This window comes from Manacus vitellinus, unplaced genomic scaffold, assembly GCF_001715985.3.
Source record: "Manacus vitellinus isolate BGI_N305 unplaced genomic scaffold, ASM171598v3 scaffold_20_pilon, whole genome shotgun sequence".
Taxonomy (NCBI): Eukaryota; Metazoa; Chordata; class Aves; order Passeriformes; family Pipridae; genus Manacus; species Manacus vitellinus.
The window spans coordinates 14,699,955-14,713,396 of NW_021939471.1; the positions used below are offsets into that span (position 1 = coordinate 14,699,955).

General features: G+C 38.0%; 1 protein-coding gene across 5 annotated transcripts in view; it reads right to left on the bottom strand.

The window, feature by feature from the left end:
* The window catches only part of MAP3K20 (mitogen-activated protein kinase kinase kinase 20), a 94,798-nt gene that overhangs the window by 28,487 nt on the left and 52,869 nt on the right, over positions 1–13,442 (bottom strand). For 4 of the 5 annotated variants that reach the window (XR_003915755.1, XR_003915754.1, XM_025895027.2 and 1 more), the window contains exon 11: positions 9,633–9,768. Coding sequence is in view for 3 of the 5 variants with exons in the window: in XM_025895027.2 (XP_025750812.1) it covers positions 9,633–9,768 (136 nt within the window). In the remaining 2 variants the exon portion in view is untranslated. Of the gene's footprint in view, positions 1–601; positions 5,405–9,632; positions 9,769–13,442 lie in introns of those variants that run through there. The other variant, XM_029959480.1, reaches the window with a different exon arrangement.

A 13,442-nucleotide genomic window follows, 5' to 3' on the forward strand; every position in this document is an offset into this window, starting at 1 on the left:
CACAGAGGATCTAGCAGATCCTCAAACCCACCCCTTTGCCCACTGTTTCCCCAAAGGCATCAGGGTGAACTGGCAGATGGCAAGATATACCTGCCAGACAAAAATGAGGCCTTCCTGACTACTACACCACACTTGCAACCAAACTTCTCAACCTACCTGCTGTCAGGCATTCCCTATGCTGACAGCAACTCGCAGCCTGGGCAGGATGCTGCAGGGCAAAAGTAATGCTGGGGGAAACACCTAAGCACAAGGAAGGGCAAGTGGCAATCATGAACACCCTCAGTGGGTTGTGTCTTTTGTAGGTATGTATAGTCAAACCAGCTGGTGCTGCAGGAGGAGCCTGGTACGATAACTTGTACAACCAAATTATTTAATGCAGAAGTCCAATATTACATTTTTAGTTGTACAGTGGATTTTTTCATCTTTCCCCGTGTTTAAACATAATCAGTGGCAGAATATGTTCCGTATTATTTCAATTTTTTTTTTTAAATAGAATAAAGGGGAAATGTCACACAGTGAGTAATACAAAAACGTGACTTAAACCAGTAGACAATAAGGAATGTTTTGAAACACCAGCATTTTACACAGTGACACAGATGCATAAAATTTACTGTCAAAATGTTTATTGCAAAATAGAAGATTGGAACAAAGAGCAGCAAAGGAAAAGTTCACATCAAAAGAAAGTTTATGACACCAATTGAGGAAATTTAATACATTGCATGATTTCTTTTTGTTTGTTTGCTTTGGTTTTACACTGGAAAATCAAATCCACAGTGTGAATAAAACAAGAGATGGTATGTCAAGTGCAATAAAGAGAATAACTGACACTGCAAGGTTTTACCACACAGAAGTGTAACATTGCATGTTCCACACAAATGATATATTCAGTTTACAGCACAAGAGTCTTGGCATAGGCACTGCGCTCAGCTTTGCTTTTTCAGAAGGGAAAATGAAATTTTCTAACACTGTGAAAATATTTTCTATTCAAATTCAATCAGTTCAAACTTGAAGTGTAAGTAGCATTGACTCCTACTATTCAGTACAAAACTTCTTCAGTAGTGCAAAAGCAAGAAATGCAGTGGACTATATCTGACTTTAAAAGGCATATGAATATTTAGCACACAATATAAAATGTTTAAAGAAAGTTGTTTGTTCTACAGTTTTAAAATTAAATCTTCACACATCAGAAATCTCTGTGCAGATTTTACAGTGTACACTAAGTCGAAGTCTGGAGGAAAGGGGAAAGGTCCCTCCTCCAGATTCCTACCAGTGCATTTTAAGGGCTGTGAAAATTACTATATGAACTTACTTTTTCTACCTGAACGTTCTACCTAGGACTGTAGCTAAAACCTCTGTCAAGTTAGAGGTCTTTTTAAAAACCTGTAAAAGCTGCCTGATTACAGAAAAGGAACTAGAGCACTAAAGACACACAGAAACACTGCTGCATACTTAACAGCTATATGGACACCATGGATTTATTGCTATTGCTGAGAGCAACACCAATAATTATCGTATCAGATATTTAAATCAGAATAGACACTCTAAAACCCAGAAGGAAAGGGAATCAACATCTAAGAAAACTTCTGGAACGATAAACAAATGACAAGTCAAGAACATGACTGTACGACAAGAGGCTGCGCCAGATGTCACCCCCAGGAAGCCCTTTCCATCTAGAGGGGACAAGCTCCATGTCAGGCAGCACACACCTGGCTGGGGATGCAGCACACCTAAACACTGTATCTTAAGACACTTCCTACTCTGAGGAATTAATGGTGTCATTATCACAAAAATTACTAGATCAAAAGTTTTCCTCCATTAAGTCCCCTTTCCATTTTTTTCTCGACTGCTGAAGGAAAGGAAAAGGAGTTGGGAGTTGGGCATCCTGTCTTGGTCCCAGCTGACCCCACATCTTTAAGCAAAAGTCAATTCTTCCCATTCTTCTCTCAGGCCATTTACCCACCTAAGTCAATGTTGGCATTACAGCAGCCGGGTAAAACCAAGAAGACTCATACAACCTGGTGATGATACAGGTAGAAGGTGGACTGGAATACATGCAGATGAAAATCAGTGTGGAAGATGAAATATTCTGAGCCCCTCCAACCACCATACCTGCCCACCAGAGCCACTTTCAAAGCCTTTATCTAGTGAAAAGCATTTCAGAGACAGAAACAACACAGCTTGATTCTCACATATGACTTTTGGTTTGTAAACTGAAGACATCTGGCATGAAAGTCATCACAGGAAAGTAGAAGTGCAATCAATACCACTACTTTTTTAGTGAGCACAGCCAATATCCTAAGTATAACCCTATGTTAGGGGAACTGCATCAGAAGAGTTTGTCATCTTATGTTATCATCTTATCTACAATTCAGAGACTACCTTTGCTATCTTGAAAGTATGGGGAAGTTTTATAAGGGTTTATTTTTTCCCTTAATATAGCTTAATTTGTTTTGACAAATAACATGGGGAAAGAAAGGCAAAGAGGGAAAAATCCATCTTTGTTTTATTAAAAAATACTGAAACTAAGCACAGAGTAGAAATTTCTATAAGCACACTACCAAATTCTGATGATATTTTGTTGACATAAATTACACACCTGGGTAAGCACAAAACTCTGAAGACAGACTTAAACCTTGTGGTTTTGCAACTATGAAACCCTGTGTCATACTACTTAAGAATTATTTTTATTTCTGTAAAGATTAAAGAGTGGATTTACAAATTCAGTTAAAAGCCATACAATAGAAATGTGCATGAAGTGCTCTGACACTGTCAAACACCAAAAAAGTGCAAAATCTGCCAGGGACAGATTTTTTGTGCTTTTTTGAATCCTAAATTGTACTGAACCAAATTTCATTTTCAGTTGTACAACCCTACACTGCTTATGTGGTACAGTAATTTATGCACAATGACACGCATCTTAAGATCTAAAGTGCACATATTACACTACACAAATCCATCAAATTTTGCTGAGTGCAAAGTGGCAGTTACAAAAATAGTAACATCGCTGTCGGAGTTAGCAGACATAGACTTACAAAAATAGTACAAATCTGCACTGGAAACAGCCTTTTTGCTCTTCTTTCCATTTCATACTTTGCCCTTTCATGTCCCTTTTTCTCCCTAAAATCAGGTTGCTTTGATGGACCTAAGAAGTCATCCCTACCTGTGCTGAAGGAGTAAGTTTCTCCCTGGGATACTCCATAAATGTATTGCATCATTTAAAGTACGATTTTGTTATGAAAAAACATTCTGGATACAAGAGGGCTAACTGCAAGTCAACGGATTTGTAACTGTTTGGAAGAACATTAAATTACATCCTACAGAAGTTAAGCATCGTGGAGGGTCTAATTCTGTGCAAACTGAGTTTGAAGTTTGAAGCACAGCACTTGCTGCCTTGCAGGTTACCGGACCAGTGCTGATGCTTAAGGATAAAACAATTCTCTCTGATGACCCAAAGAGGTGCCCACTCTAGAAAAACTCCTTCAAAGAACTTCCTCTTCTGCCGAGTGAGCGTGTAATGATTTGAGGCCTGCTGTTATCTAATGTATCCATTTTTCTCTAAGCTATCTACAAAACACTCACCATAATATGTAGGTTAGAGCTGTGTAACAGGCAAGCCTATAATTAAAGAGGCCACTCAAAACCAGAAGTTTTCATAAAAGAAACCCCTCCAGTAATTGAGAATAGAATTTTGATGGCCTATTCCCACTACTACTGAACTGCACAGTAACATTTTTCTTTTGAAATGCTGCCCTTCTTCCTTGGGCAAATATTTTACATCTTCCTTTCTAACCTGCATCTGTGTTCGCACTGGCTTCCCTCCCTCCTTCTCCATCACCACTAAAGGGGTCATCAGGAGAAACGTCCTCACTGCTCTCAACCTAAGTGCCTGGCAGGCAATTATTGCAGCAGATTGTTACACACTGAGTTTTACAGTAAGCCATAACAGCAGTGGCAATACTTTAAAAGTGATTTAGCTGCAAAAAACAGGTATGTAGAGACTAGTAAATATTCCTCACATTACTGCCATCACAGAGAATTTCACATAAGCCACAGTAGTAAGGCCCAACCTGAAATGTCATAGTGGCTTCTCTTTGTCCTTACCTAAGGGTACCCTTAGTCCTTACCTAAGGGTAGGAGATGCAATAGAATCAAAATTTACGAACACTGATTTTTGCTCTCAGGTATAAGAATAAGTCCATCAAAGTTAATGAGGCTTCCTGGATTTACATCAACATAACTGAAAATTAGCTTCTAGATCACAATATCTGATAATAGATGCAGAGGTCTGATTGCAGTTTGCTTTGCTAGAGTGAATTATATACACATGCACATACACGTGAGGGGAAAAAGAACATTTATACAAATCATCTACTAATAGGGATTATCTGGATTCTGCTGCTATTCAGTTTTTAAACTGTGTATTTAACTAACCCCTCTCTTCTCCCCAAGCTTCTCTCTTCCTGGAAACCTATTAGTGACTTCCCACAATACTGCCTTGAAAAAGGCTTTAAATTAGAAACACAGCAAACCCCTTCACTGCAACAGTAAGAAAGAATGGATTGTAGAGAATAGCAAATCTGGAAGTACAAGTATATGCATATAATTGACAACTGAGGGGGTAAGGGAAATGACAAAAAACACAAAAGAAAAATTTGAAGTACATAAATGGCATTAAACACATTGAAGTTTCTCCCAGTGTTTTCAGATCTTAAGTTTATGAAGCCATAGTTTCTGTAATCAGGCATCAAGAATTATAGATATAATCATGGTTCTTAAAATAATAATAATCTCCATTAGTTTGGAAAGTTTAGTTCCAAATTTCATCAAAGTAGAAATAAGTCAGCACAATCTAAACAAAAACAACATGTCTTTCTACACAGAAACATGCTCAGCCTGTAAAATATCTCACTTTTTTTGTTGGGTTTTTGTTGTTCTTTTACAGGATTTAAACAGACCAAACTGACAGGATTCTTGTTCTAAAACTTTATTGGTTTGCTTTGCTAAAACAATTTCAGGGTTAATTCTATAACTTATTTCATTCACCGCTATCATCTGTGTCGTCAAAATCATCATCATCATCATCGTCATCTGACCAGTCGAATTCACTGAAACCCAAAGCCATGTTGATTTTCTTTCCTTTTCTCATAGAGGTGGTTTTAGAAGAATTCTTTTTGGCTTGCATGTTTATCTGCATTCCAGAATGCAGGACAGATCCTGCTTGGTTCAGAGAGAAGATATCCCCAAAGCCCGTCATCATCAAGGCCTTCAGACTTTGGTTCATGCCAGCTACCTCCCCGTTACTTGTTGCTGTGATCTGACAAGACATCTCTGCACTGTTTGACTCCTCTGTTTTAGATTCAAAGTAAGACTCCTGAGACATTCTTGCAGCAAGAGGTAAGAAAAACTATTTAAAGGAGGAAAGGACAGAGCAAAAGTGAAAGTTAGAACCAATTCAAAAATCAAGGAAAAAGTCACCACCGTATTAGTTGGCAATCAACAGAAAGCATATGATTAGTGAATCTAAACATGGAAATCAAGTAAGGATTCATTAAAACAGCATCCTTCTGGGGTCATTGTTCTTAAATCAAAGTGCAAAATCACTGAGTGGCATGGCAAGAACCACAGGTAGCAGAGCTCTCATGACAAAAGAAGGTTCAAACTCTTCAATCCTCCGTTTTGTACAGTGCAAAACAGAACGTGACAGTTCCCAGCCAGGTGGACTGGCTCCCAAGACAATGTGGATAAAACAGAAGTCTGAGTGAGTTGCTTAATTGAACCTTTCAGGATTGAAGAATAAATCAGGTTAAGATCAGAGAACCCAAACAAGCTCCCGCACAGTTTGGTGCAGAAGTAGCAGCCCCCAAATATCAGAAATAAAAGCAGTAGCAGACTGGTTTGGAGTGTTTGCTCAAAAGGAGAGAAAGAGGTCACCCTGCAATGGTCACAGTCAGAAATGAGCCTCTCACCAACGCAAATGACAGTGGAATCCAGACTGCACTAGCACCTTTTGCAAGCTGTCCCAGGGATGAGCAGGCAGGGGAAGAGGGGCTGCTTTAGGTTGGCTCTTCAGCTTAGTTTTTTTGGGTTTGTTTTTTTTTTTTCAGTGATATCAATAGCTATATCACATTAGATCTCTACTGATATAACCTTCACCTACAGATAATGGCATTCTCCTGGCCCAGTCTGTTTGTAATAACAAATGAAATGTGCTCTCTCCAGCTAAATAATGACTAATGCCCTCTTCAGAGTGGCCAAGCTAGTAACCTCTGTGACAGGCTTGCCTGTGCTCCACAGGGAGTAAAGACTCAGGAGTTCATCCTAAATTAAACTACCTACTAAAACAACAGCAAAGGAGCAGTGTGTGAACACCTAACTGGCCTTTCTTTCCAAAGCTGTTTGCAAAAACTACCTGCCCAAAATTCATGTTTTTTTTCACATTTTTTAACCTAATCAGAAAACTGACTGAAAAGTCAATAGCAGTTGGTCACAACAGGTTACAAGGGTAATTATGGTGATGCCCTGGTCTGTAATACAAGAGGCTTCATGGTGAGGCTGCTCAAAGACTGCCCATTTCTTGGTAAAACCACTTACACCGACTAATTGTCTATCATTAAAAAAGACAATATCTGTCTTTTGTTCCTCTTGAGTTTTCCCAATTTACACAGGTTTTCTATTTGCATTGTGGTTAACCAAAGTTAGTGATCAGGGTTTAAGAAACAAAAATAAAACTAAGAAGTTGGGGAAATGGGGTGCCCTAAATAGTCTTCATGCATCCTATGGTTAAGTGATGAAAGAACCAGTAGCTAAGCTTCTATACACCTGATTGTACAAAAATTCCTCAATTACACCATCACCAGAGCACTAGTTGGATTAAGAACACCAAAAGCTCCTATGATAAAAAGAAATAATGTTTTAAAAACAAGATCTAGCCACATCACACACAATTCCTTGCCAGGTAGTTACAGTCACTTTAGATCCTTAGAAGAGCATTCCCTGACATATGGGAAGGAATCCCTATTAAAAAAAAAAAATCAACAAAGCTGCAAATCAGCTTTCCAATAGAACACATTTCTGAGTCATTGACTGTTCAATGCCTGAGAGTGGGTAAGCTATGAATGGCCATAACTGTGGCTAATTTTGCAAGTTATAATCATTTTACTTCCTCCATATTTTGCCATCTCATTAGCTGGAGAACTTAAAGAGCTCTTTGGGACAGGACATGCCTTTGGTGTCACATTTCATAGGATGACTATCATGAAGAGACAATTAGAGATGGCTGGGATCCACCAATCTCTGTAAATTCCACTGTTCTTACACGATCACCTGCAGGTAACAGGGCACCACAGGTGAGCATCTGGATTTCATGTCTTGCTCACTGTCTTTCTCTAAATAAGAGGTTCAGCTTAGCTACCTAACACTGTCTTCCTGAAGTCAGGTCCCCTTTCAAAAGAAATCTCCCATTTCACTGTAGCTATGGATATATTTGACTCCTCCAAAAGGCTCCAGATTCCCTTATGCTAGAGGCTCTTGGAGATCTGCACAAAGGAATTTGCAAAGATCAGACTCAAAGGTCTCTTTTGTATAATATACAGCAGAAACAGGGACAAAACAAGAACAGGGAGAAACACTACTTTCACAGAAGCATTTCTAAATGTTGGCCACACCCTTCTCTCATGCTGAAGTGTGTAAAGCTATACTTTAGAGCCGGAGCAGCCTGCCACTCATAATTACCTACCATGCAGGATGAAGCTCCTACCAGCCCTACAACACTGGAGAATCAAGTGGCAGAGACAGCTTTGCTGTCCTCCTTTCACTTGGTTTGAGTTTCTCCTCCTGCATACCACTGGCCTCTGGTCTTTGCTGCAGAGCAAACTAAAGAGGTGACCGCAGAACGTAGAGCAGGGACAAGAGTACCAGCTAGGACACAACAAAGCCTAGTGTTGGTTAAGAACCAGGTTTATCCGTAGTGGATAAACCCTAAGCTGTGTCATAGCTCTGGCTGCCATATCTTTACTACTGTTTTTACAGTCAAGGTAGTTTAAAATCAAGCACTGCAGCTCCTCATTGCAACCCTCCAGGTTGATACTGCGAGCAGACACTGCCTGAACCAATGGAGGGAGACAGATGCTTGACTCTTAAGGATTACAGTTTGCAAACAGAACACCCAGGGATATTTTTCAAATGGTTTAATGCTATATATTTAAAATATAGTTGTACATGTAACCAGTACTTTATAGAACTTCATTTGCTATGAAAAAGACAATCCAGTTTCAATAAGCCATTTTTTGCCAGTATGTCAATTTTTTTCCAAAAAAGGGCCTTTTTTAAAGCTGTTCTCTGTAACAGTTCACTTAAGATCTGTAGAAAAAACAAACTTATATTTCTCTATTAGAAGAAATTGCATTTAAATGCAATAGGAGAGTTGGGTTAATGTTATGCAGAAAGATAGTTCATGCTTAGCACAATAGGCCTTAGCACAATGCTTTATTCTTTCAGGAATGCTAGCTCTAAGTGAAAAGTACAAGTCATAAGCAAGTACAGCATAAAAACCCCAGGGCCTTGCTGGTGAAAAGGTTTGCTCATTAAGGCTGTGTCTCATGCTGTGCTCAGAACAGAGGATGGCCCACAGCTCAGTTACTGGAAGCTCGCAAGCGTTAAAGCAGACATATAGATATCTACTGAGAACATACAGTATCTGTACATAGGAAAACATTCATCCTTCATTATTTCATTACTGCATGTTCACAGCTGGAACATAAATACAACTTCATTCAAACAACAGCAATAAGCTATGCCTTGAAAACAAGTCATATGTAAATGGGTCTGGTTGGAATCAAGGTTACAAGTAGGGTAAAACTGCATAAGTAAAATCATATGCTACTGCAATCACTTGCTTTGGCTAGTGCTTTAAAAACAAACAGGTATCAGTATTTTTTTAACAACTCTGTTGTAATATGTCTCGCCATGCACTAACCCTGTGGTCCTCCCTCTGCCAATCAGTGGTTGAAGAGCATCACATTTCGTTAAGAAATTCAAGATAATGCAGGTTTTTGTTCAATTTATTAATAGAAATGTAGCAATTCTAACAGCTGGTAACTGGTCAGTGAAAGTTATGTTAACTATAATTATGAACACAACCTTAAATTAACACTTCAAACTTTGACCCCCTTTTTCACAGAATGGAAATGTGCTGCTTCTCAAAGAAAAAGAACAGAATAAAAAAAAAAATCTACATAGGTTTCCTAAGATGCCTTCTGCAAGATACAAATCATTCTTACATTTAAGACCAAATCCTTCATCCATTAAAGTCAACAATTTTCTAGATGAAAAAACAATTTACTGAATGCAAACAACTTTTAAACTTGAGAACTCTAAATGAATCGACAGGACACTACTTAAAGTGCCCATGTCCCAGTATGAACTATCAGTAACACCTGGTATCTAATGTATTGATGAATTTTTTAAAAAGTATTGTTATTTGGAGTGATGTAATAAAATGGACTTTAATTGGCCCAAAGAACCAACTACAGACAACTGGAGCATTACTTCCTTAGTGTGTTTTGAGATTTACATAGACAAAGCTCCAAACACTTTCTGACACAAGATGAAAAGTTGAATTATTGTCTACTTACAGGAGTATTTGATTGCTCAGTTAACTTCTGCTCCCACATCTTCAAACGTCGCTCCCGTTCCTTTAGTTCCTGCTCTTTAAAGCTCAGATCACGCTCCAGTTTCTTTAGTCTCTCTAAGGTTGCCTCAATTTCACATCTGCACAGAGACAATTTGTTACGTCCTGTCTTTTCCTGACAGACATAAATTGTTCATAATTCCCACCTGAATGTTAATTAAATCTGAAAGGCTGAAAAGTACAATACTAGCTCAAGCAGTTCATTTAATTACCAAATGCAAAGTTTTCCAGAGCTTTAAGAACAAATTGCAATGTTTATACTTGAAAACAACCATAATACCTTCAGTTGAAGAAAAATAACATTTAAAAGAGTAAAATGCCATATAATAACAATATTTAAAAAATGAAAATGCCTTCTTTCCCCTCAACATCATGAAACATGACCTTATCCATAAAGAAACTGCATTAAGGACTGGTAACAGGACAATCCTTAACAACACAATACAGGCAGTCTAAGAAGCCCATTTGCCTGGGTTTAACTTGGCCACAAATACTATTTGGACTTGCACTCAAATCACAGAAGCAGTACTGGGGTGTTTTTCCCTCTTAACTTCCTGTTCCTTTAGGTGAAAATATAAGAGCAAGACTACAAACCATGATATGACCCAGCCCTGCAAATGGTCACAAACACAAGCTTCTCAAGTTAGGAACAGCTGTGAAAAAGATTTGGTTTACTTTTCTCCATTTCTCACTGTACATAAAAAGGTATGAAAAATATTGAAGGCGGGAAATGAAGGCAGTACTCTGAGAAGCTTCAGATAGCATCTTTACTTGGTTTCACTGCACGTACCTCCCTTAACAAAGTGGGTTTTTTTGACAAACTTTCTGATGGACAGTATCTTTTAAACACATGAATTGAAACGTTCTTGGAAGAGAATTTAACAAGCTTTGCACTACGAATTCATGGGTGTATACTAGAAGGTGAAAAGCAACTCTGTCACCAGATTTGGACACATTTTTTGCTCACAGGATAACCAAAGAAAAAACTCCAATTTGTATCAGAGCTTGTATTTGCATTTAATGAACCATTTCTGTGCCTGTCTGGGAGACTGTGCACTGCCTGCCACCTGTGTCCTGACTATTGCTTCAACTAGTCTTTGGAAACAGTTGTGGGAAGAGTCAATCCCAGTATTTTGTTTTCCTCCTAGAAAAAGCTAGCTCCTAAGGAGACAGAGATCCTAAAGAGAGCTCTGGAGACAGCTACTGGGACTCTACAAGGCCAAATATTCTGCTCAAACTTTCACGTTATTTTTCCTGCATAAACACACTGCAAACAAAATATGCTCCTTCTGATGTTTTCAAAAAGAAAAAAAAAGGACTAACAGAGTTAGCTGCCATTTCTATTTGGGGTAGGGAAAGAGAATTATTACTTTCTGTAAATCTCCTGTCCTAGCATGGAATGATTAAGCACTTCTCCATGATCAACTTAAAAGAGTTCGGGCTCTCAATGTGGGAAAATTGCATACCCAAATAGTCTATTTAAGCAAATGAAATAATATATATATATTCCAAATTTTACAGATTTCTCAATTTAATAAGACATCTCCATCAGAGAGTAATGCTTACAAAGTACAGTGAAAGGATTCAGAGCTGGAATAACTAGCAAAGTCTACTGCAAACTCTAGCACCATGCTTAATTCTACTGCAAAAATCAGCCACCTGGGGGCAAAGACATTTATCACACTTGAGTCTTGCTGAGCGAGCTGTTCAATGTGGTGGTCAGAAAAAATGCCCCTCTTAATTATCATGCTTCAGATTTCAAGCAAAATTCTCTATCGTATTTAGGCATGCAAAGGTCAAGACTGATCTCTGTGCTGGGTAGAAAGGGGTGATAAATCCTAATAAAGAGACAATAAGGGAATAAAACAGAAAAGCACCAGAGAGAAGGTCAGAAAGTGACTCTGCTCCAAACATTCATTTCCCTATCATAAACCCTTTCCAGCAGGTGCAACATATACTATGCAATCTACTGCGGGAACTACAGAGCATTTTGAGGACAATTGCAAGTGCAGCTTTTCTTAGTGTCTCTCATCATCACTACTACTTACATACAACTGTATAATTTTTAAAATATGTAAATTACATTATCTTTTAAAATAACATTCTGAGCTATGGAAGTCCTGGTAACAATAGTTTTCTATGCGTCAAAAGTCTATTTTGTGCTGTAATTACCTCTCTTCATTAGACAGAAACTTCTCTTATAATAAAAGGTCAGTCTGCAAAAACAGTTGCATTCTGAAAAATAATTTCACTGTATAATGAAACTGTGTAATTAAAGAGAAAGCTACCGTACATTGCCCACTTAATGAGTCTTACTCCATAAATGAAGCAGCTTGAAACATTACACATGGTAGGGCATGTGGATTTGTTTGCTTCTGTAGTTGTGCACTCTGAGTTTACTGGCTTCTCTAGAATAATCTCATTCTGTGACATTGAAGAACGTATACTGTATTGCTAGAAACCATAATAATAAACATTCACAGACTAAAAACAATGACTGGCATTTGTTTATATGTCTTGAATTGCTTCTGATACACTAATAAAAGTATCATTAATAAATTATTTTAATCATTAGAACAGCCGCTCGTGGGGAGAGGATGGAAGGAGAAATGCAGTTAGTATATATGACTAACTGCAGACAAATGTGATCTCTCACTGAACTGGAACATCATTACTTCAACAGTAATTATTTTCTACTGTAATAAAAGTGACTTGAGAAAGAGCTCCAAAAACATCACAGAATATGAACTTAAAAATACAGCAGATCTGCGCAACTCAGGCATAAGACAGCGTCTCTATTCAATTAAATAATAAAAATGTGCAGAACACTTAGGAAATATGATACTGAAATATTTTAAGGAAATTATAGAACAAACAGATTAAAATGCTTCAAATAAAACCACATTATAGACAGGTCAAAGTGCCATTTATGTTATAAACTCCACCAGTCATGTATAGACTCAGCCCACTCTCAGTTTTCACATGAGCCAGTTAGTGACAATGAAGTTACTTGCTGTTACAGATACAGTTTGTGCATGTCTATACAGAAAGAACTTCAGTTTTCCTTTCTTTAAGAGTGGGAAAAAATGTAATCCAGCTTGTCTGAGCTTTGATTTGCTTTGGTAAGTGCAGTATCCTTGTGAAAGTGCAGTATCTGGATCACTAATTCAGAGGTCCCTCAAAGGAACAAGCATAACCTTTGCTTTTCCCAAGCCCACCCTTCTCTAGGGTTCTAAAAGCCAGCCTTCATTAAAATTCCCTATTTTGTGGTAACACATCTCATTCTTTCCCTACTGCTCGTTCCACTATCTCTTTGCAAATCACTGTGGGATAAAAAAACATGAAAGAAAAAAAAGAAGCTACGAATAAAAGAAAAGATTTTTCAGTGCAGAAGTTAAAACGTTAACTTCAGTGCAATTGTTTTTAGAAACAGTCTTAGTCTGTCTTAGTTTATCCTTTGGGATCACTTTATGCATCTTTCATCTACTTCAGGTGGCATATTTTTTGCATACTTTCTGTTAATTTGACTTCACATTCATGAATGCCTCCATACAGACATGGCTTTCACATCAGGGAAGGCAGCCATTACCAGAATTTGGGTTGGAGAACAGCCCTCTTACCCAGCTTCCAAACAACTCCCCACACAACTTGAGCTCTTTCTGTACTTTGTGTTTTCATTTCAGTTTAATTCAGAAATCATTTTGCTTTCAGGAAAATCATGTCCCATCAGGAATTTGTATTTTCTCTCTCATAT